Genomic DNA, 7,334 nt, shown 5'->3' with positions numbered 1-7,334 from the left:
AGTAATTGCTCAAGATCTTCAACATGCAGCAGGGGGGGGGGGGGGGGGGGGGGGGGGGGGAGAGCCAGGATCGAACCACAACCTTCCAGTTGACGACCCACTCTACCTTTGAGTCCACGAGCTTGCCCCTTTACACCCTTTGAAATGGCAAATAGAAATTAAAAATGGGATTCATACCAAACAAATTAAAATGGTTTCAAGTAAAATATATTTCAATACTATACATTCAGAGGGAATAGTATTAAAGTAGTGGTTAAATTTAACAGTTTAGTATTTCAGTTACTTATCAGTGAAACCTCTAATTACTGATTGTGTTTAATTGCCAATGACTTTCCACTTTTTTTATTTGGAGAGAAAGATTGTGCTATTGCTCCTTCAAACGTCATGTAATCTGCTTTAAAGTAGTATGTATAAACCTTCCACTATATCCTGACAGTGTAAACATGAGGACAGATCATCTGTGAAAAAGATTACTGCTTCACTCCGGCTCTCCTAGTGCTCCCTGATGGCAAGAATCCACCAGGCTGTTTTCGTCACGAGGCTGGTGGGAATTCTTGCAAATGCCATTTGAGCTTTAGGAGGAGCCACAGGAACTGATGTTTTCACAAGAATTATCTCCTCATGTACTACTGTCAGATCACAGTGAAAATGTCCACCTAATGACAAATTATTTTATCTACTGCAGCTTTAAGGCTGTTAGTTTACTGTATGAGTTTAGGTCTCCCTTCAAAATCAAACCTCAGTGTCCACTGGTGTTAAATTAAAGAAACAAAGTCATTCCAGACAAGCAGCTTCAGGGAGCTCTGTCAAAGCCTGGTGAAGGTGCAGCTGTGTTGTTTGGGAGAAACTGTTTAGTCAAGGTTACTTTGAATCACATGGAAGGTCCTCGTCGACATCTCTGCATGTGAAAAGTTAGTGGTTCTGAGTGAAGCAGTGGCCAATGTGGCACCTTTCCTCATTTCTTAATTACGAGATATAGTGTCATTTTTTTTTTTTATCCAGTGAATGCAATGCGCTTAAGTAGTTTTCCAATAGCAGTTTGCCCGTAACGTACACTGACACCCCGCTGTCCCGAGAGACTAACGTAATAAAAACGTAAGCCTAACGACAGGCCGCAAATGGAGCCGGGGACCTCGCGTGAAATCGTGAGCGCCGCGGAGTGCCCTGTACCGACCGGTGTGCGGGAGGAGACCCCGGGGGAAGAGGCGACAGGAGGCGAAGGCAGCACCAGGATGTTTAAGCGGAGAGAAGCAGACGAAGACACCGCGGAGGAGGAGGTGGAAGCGTGTGAGCAGGATTGTGGTGATGATGCTGAGAACCGGATTAAAACCGAGGAGGAAGATGCAGGAAAACACGAGGAGGAACTGGACCCCAGAATTCAGGCATGTTATCATTATTATTGAAGTAGTCAATAGATGATGTGTTTACACAAACAATCCAGTTTTGTATAAGTGCATACGAGATATTTACTAAGCAAAGTTGTAATAAACATAAACATATACATGGCACTGTCCTTCCACAGACTGGTACTTGGCATGGGCAGCCTTACGCCTGCATCTCTGGGCTGCAAATGTCCCCCCACTGAACACTGTCTCATTGTTTTATTTCCAGCATCTTTCCAGTTTTCCTGTGCATATTTGGCTGTTAACATCCTTTCCCTGTGTTTCCAGGAGGAGCTGGAGCACCTCAACCAGGCCAGTGATGAGATCAACAAACTGGAGTTGCAGCTGGATGTAAGAAAGTTGACAGACTGTTCACTGTCCTGTTATCACAGCTTCATGCTTTCACACAGTGTCATGGCAGGGCTCAGTGAGTGTGAACTGCCATGTTTTGTCCCATTTGTGTGCTCCTTTTAGGATGCCAGGTCCAGCTACAGGAGGATTCTCACTGATTCTGCGAGGAAGCTCAACGCTCAGGGCTCCCAGCTCGGTGCCTGCATTGAGAAAGCAAGACCCTACTATGAATCCCGCAGACTTGCCAAAGAGGTACATGTTGTTGCCGCATGTGAGTCTACAGAGTATGTGCGTGGATCACTATGAGAGCGGTATACTCAGTCGGCAGGTCCACCTAGTATAAACCATGAAACTAAGTGCCTGTTTACAGCTGGTATTAACATGCGTCCTAGGTGATCCGATCACAGGTGGGCAGTTCTAAATACTCAAACCGCTTGCAGAGGTATTCTGGGACACATTTAACCCAGAATACAAAATATCTTTTGTAGTGTAAACACTAATGCACCATGGGCCACATAGAAGGACTGCCTAATCATCTGACGTCCTGTAACTTGAGATAAGTATTAATATCATGTATCATGTTAATACATGTTAGTATCATGTTAATGTTTGTGAACACATTGTCTGTTTCAACTTATTTGACCACTGAACTAGTAGTCACTATATCTTCCTTCAATAATCGTACAATTTTGGGTTATTGCGTGAGAAAAAACTTAATCAACTTTGTGAAACATTATCTACGACAGATTGGTCATTATATGGGCCTTTCTGTAGTAGGGGAAACATTACACATTTTTTTTTTTTTTAATTTAATTTCACTATTTTGGATAGTGGTAATGGTGGCCCAACCTCCTCTTTTCCCGTCCACTGCGAGTGACTGTTGGACTGACAGCCTGTCAGCAGCCCGGCGGTGGGAGAGACACACTTCTTTGGCATTAATGTCTTTCTTCGTCATATGAGATGTGAAAACATCAGATTTCCACACAGTTGAAAAAACAAAAGTGTGTCCTGCTCATAAAGTTCTGTTTTAAAAGCCCACAATGCACTAGCGTCTCTCCCGTGGGACTGTTGAAAGAGCAGGTAGAAACAACTGAATTGAAAACAAGGACAGTAGTAATGGACATTGACTGACAAAATTCTGAGTAGGGTACAGCCCTATAGAGCGAGGAAGTGAGATCCAATCATAAGTGGTCACTCGAGACACATTCTAATGCGAGGTGTAAACTGACGTATTTAAAGCTGTCTACTTGTGATTGGATCACCCAAGACACATGTTAATAGTAGTTGTAAACAAGCTCTAAAAAAGAAGGAAAGGTTACCAACAGCACCAGCGTTCTAATGCTGTTTTGGTGTAAGACCTTAGTGGAGACCCGTTCTATTGAAGCCTATGGGAGATACATAGAGAAGCACATTTATGTCGTATGACCTTTGATGATGAGATGCCTCTACCGAATGAAAGAACGCCCAAGAACACAAAGAATACAGACTGATTTTTTTCTAAATGTGGTCTCCAAATAGTATCCAAAGATGATTATAGGCATACTTTGTATGTATGTAACAATATATATGTTGTTTTATAGCTAAAGGATTGTTTATAGCTTACGAATGCACAATAAATCATCAGAGGACATTTGTAAACACTTCCTTTGAATAAATGGTATTCCCATAACATTAGCTGTTATTAGCCCTGTCAATCATCATAAAACAGCCTCAGATTTGGAAAGGAGTGAAATAATTAAGAATACATTTGCAACTTTTACCAATGTTGAGCATGTGAATTTGACGGTAAAGTATGCCTATATCATTATCTGTTGATACTATTTGAAGAGCAACAGCAAATATATGACTGAAAAAAATATATGTTTTGTGTGTATTTTTTCAATTCAATTCAATTTTATTTGTATAGCGCCAATTCATTAACAGAAGTTATCTCAGGACATTTCAAATAGAGCGCAGCCGTCCTAGACCGAACTCCTTTCATATAGGATTTTTTTCATCAGAGGCTATACACTGTAGATATGTTGACTTTCATTGTGCCTATCCATGCATCTCCCATGGGCTTCAATAGCACTGGCACTAAACTGCATCAGAATGATGGTGTTATGTTTAGTTTCCTTGGTTTAAACTAGTACTGCAATAAATCCTCCTTGTTGATGCAGTTTGGGCTGCTGTTGAATTGTACTGTTAATTCGAGAGGTGATGTTTTTATTCTAACCATAGTGATATAATTGAGGTAGACAAAATATCAGTATAACCATGCACGGAGTAACATAGAGAATGACATAAAGCAGTGGTTCCCAATCTCCTGACCCCCACTAGAGGTCGCTAGAGGTTCTTGATTTTAATGTGCGTGAATTTCATTCATTACTGTTATGAAAACCAAATGAAATTGTTTTTGTTTTTTAAGTTTAGAATATTATTATTCTATACTTTTAAGACCTGAACACACAGAGTCTTCACTCTCTGAGAAACAGCCTCATCCTGCATTTGAAAAGTACGCAGTTAATTTGTCTAAAAAGAAGCCTATTATGTGTGTATGATTCTTAAACCAAATTCATAATACAGACACAGAATGGTATAAAAAGTTCCTAAAGATAGGAAAATCTCTATGTTGTCTCTATTATCTCTTATGTTGATATTCTTATATACGCTGTAAAGTGCCATACACAGGTTGTGATAAAAGGAAAAAAAGGTGTGAAAATTTGTCGTGAGGGGAATTTTAGACCTCTTTAGGACTGCAGTCTCAGAAAATCCGAAGGTTTGGCAAGTATGACCGATAGAATGCAGCTTAGGAACACTGGATTGGCTTCAAATTTATAATTATTTAAATTTCAGATTTCACTTTTTTGTAGTGGGAGTGTATTATGTATTGGTTGATTCCATTGGGGAAAGTCCACAGCAGTATTAATTTAATCAATGAAAACTGTGATGAAAAATATTCTTATCTTATTCAATGACCTGCTTGTAGAATCTGACACTGTAGCCTAGCTGCTGTGGTTGTGGATGTAACCTTAACACTACTTTTAGTTGGTTGTCTTTCATGTTGCCATCAGAAGGAATGAGTTTTAGTACTTTCAAGTGAACAGTATATTAATGAATTAGTGGTGCTCAGCTGTTCTGCAGTGGTGAGAACAGGCACATGGTGTAACTCTAGGTGAGCAGGAACGATGGAAGAAGTGTGGCACTGTACAAACAGCCAGAGTTTTGAAATGATGACTGGATTTACTGAGGGGAGTCAGTCTGTTCTATTACTGCAGATAAGAGGGACATGGGGATTGTATGTGTGTGTGTGTGTGTGTGTGTGTATGCCTTTTCCACTAACCTTGCAATAGATAAGCACACCTGTAACCATAGTTACTATACACTACAAAGATGGTGACAGCATTTTGAGATATTAGCCTCAAGAAGACAGAAAAATAAAAAAATGCATGACAAAAATGTGACGAAAATATACATTTCAAAACACTTCAACTACATCAGGGGGCAGAATTTAACACTGGTCTTCTTTCAGTGCTATTGAGGAGGATCTTGTAGAACAGAGAAGGTTTGACAGTCACTGTCCATGGTGCTGATCCTGAGATCACTAGATGAGGATGCTGCAGATGTCGTTCATCAGCTGCTTGAAATTATCCCAAACTTTGGACACTTTCTGTTGTTCTGTTTGGATTGTATTGGCCTTGTTTATATAGTTTTAAGGGCTTCATAGTAATAGCTGTAGAGTGACAGGAAAGGGGGGGGAGGGGCATTGAACATTGAACCCATGGCTGCTACTCCAAAAGTAGGAGCCAGAACCTTTAGCTACCAAGCTCCTCTCCTGTGAAACCAGCTTCCAGTTTGGGAGGGAGATCCCCTCCCTTTTATTGCTGTGCACCTTTGTCTCTGTCTCTGTTCTTCTCTCTTTAGAATTGAATTGCTACAAGTAGTCAGCCATGGGGTGCCAGCTCTACCAGGTGAGCTACCAGGGCATCCCAGTCTATAGTCTCTTAAATGTCAGCAGGGATAGCTGAGATTGAAGGATTTTTCTGTAATGAAACCTAATTGATTACTAAAACGTTTAACCGTTGGACTGGACTGGAGCATGAGTGGCATGTTTAATCAACATGCAGAGGATTCATTTGAAACAAAAATTGAACTAATGGAGATCTCTTGGAGAAAGAGCAGAGGTGTAATTGATAGTAATAAAGCAAATAATAGATTATTAATCTGAACTGTTAAGCACTGTCACTTGTTAGTGTGTTGTAGTTATAAAAATGCAAATTGGAAAATGGGGAAAATGTCATTAGTATCACATCAGTGGTGTTCATATGCAGATTTCAGCCGCCTTTGCATTTTTTATCACTTAAACCACATGCTTGACAAGCCTGTCACATAAGGACTCCATATGATAAAAACTGTCATCATAAACAGTGATGGACTGATTAATCTTTCACCAGCGACCTTACATTTAAGGTCCTGTTATCCTTCTCCATCCAGCCAAGCCTTCCTGCTGCTTTCACATGCAGAGATGTCGACGAGACCTTCCCATGTGATCAAAGTAACCTTGACTAAACAGTTTTCTCCCAAACGAACACAGCTGCACCTTCCACCAGGCTTTGACAGAGCTCCCTGAGCTGCTTGTCTGGAATGACTTTGTTCTTTAATTTACACACCAGTGACACTGAGGTTTGATTTTGAAGGGAGACCTAAACTACATACAGTAACTAACAGCCTTAAAGCTGCAGTAGATAAAATAATTTGTCATTAGTGTGGACATTTTCACTGTGATCTGACAGTAGTACATGAGACTGATAATCTGTGAAAACATCAGGTTCCTGTGCTCCTCCTAAAGCTCAAATGGCATTTGCAAGAATCCACCAGACCTGGACGAAAACAGCCTGGTGGATTCTTGCCATCAGGAGCACTAGGAGGAGCCAGAGGAAGCAGCTAATCTTTTTCACAGATGATCTGTCTCATGTACCACTGTCAGGATATAGTGAAGGTTTTACATACTACTTTAAAGTCAGATTACATGACGTTTGAAGGAAGCAATAGCACAATCTTTCTCTCACAAATAAAAAAAGTGGAAGTCATTGGCAATTAAACACAATTCAGTAGATTAGAGGTTTCACTGATAAGTAACTGAATACTAAACTGTTAAATTTAACCACTACTGAATACGTAATTCCCTCTGAATGTATAGTATTGAAATATTTTACTTGAAAAACCATTTTAATTTGTTTGGTATGAATCCCCCTCTTTTTAATTTCTACTTTGCCATTTCAAAGGGTGTAAGGGGCAGCTGTGGCTCAAAGGTAGAGTGGGTCGTCCAACTGGAAGGTTGTTGGTTCGATCCCTGGCTCCTCCAGCTGCATGTTGAAGTATCCTTGAGCAAGTTACTGAACCCCAAATTGCTTCCAGTGCTGTGTCATCGGTGTGTGAATGTGAATGAATGAGTTAGTGTCTGTTTGATGGACTCTGCCATCACTGATTGAATGTGTGTGAAAAGGTGAATATGGCATGTAGTGTAAAAGGGCTTTGAGTGGTTGGAAGACTAGAAAGGCGCTATATAAGTACAGGTCCATTTACAATTTACCATCATATCTCTCCTGTATTAGCTTCTCT

General features: G+C 40.5%; 1 protein-coding gene across 1 annotated transcript in view; it reads left to right on the top strand.

Moving 5' to 3' along the window:
• Window positions 1–916: 916 nt before the first annotated feature.
• The window catches only part of sh3bp5lb (SH3-binding domain protein 5-like, b), a gene marked incomplete in the record, with an annotated part of 16,458 nt that continues 10,040 nt past the window's right edge, over window positions 917–7,334 (top strand). The window contains 3 exon segments of the mRNA XM_035681210.1: window positions 917–1,382; window positions 1,671–1,733; window positions 1,857–1,985. Coding sequence (XP_035537103.1) covers window positions 1,119–1,382; window positions 1,671–1,733; window positions 1,857–1,985 — 456 coding nt within the window.

Source organism: Morone saxatilis, unplaced genomic scaffold, assembly GCF_004916995.1.
Source record: "Morone saxatilis isolate NCDOM2014 unplaced genomic scaffold, NCSU_SB_2.0 Contig9, whole genome shotgun sequence".
NCBI lineage: Eukaryota > Metazoa > Chordata > Actinopteri > Moronidae > Morone > Morone saxatilis.
Note: the sequence above shows the minus strand (reverse complement) of the source record. Positions and strands in the feature narration are given on the sequence as shown.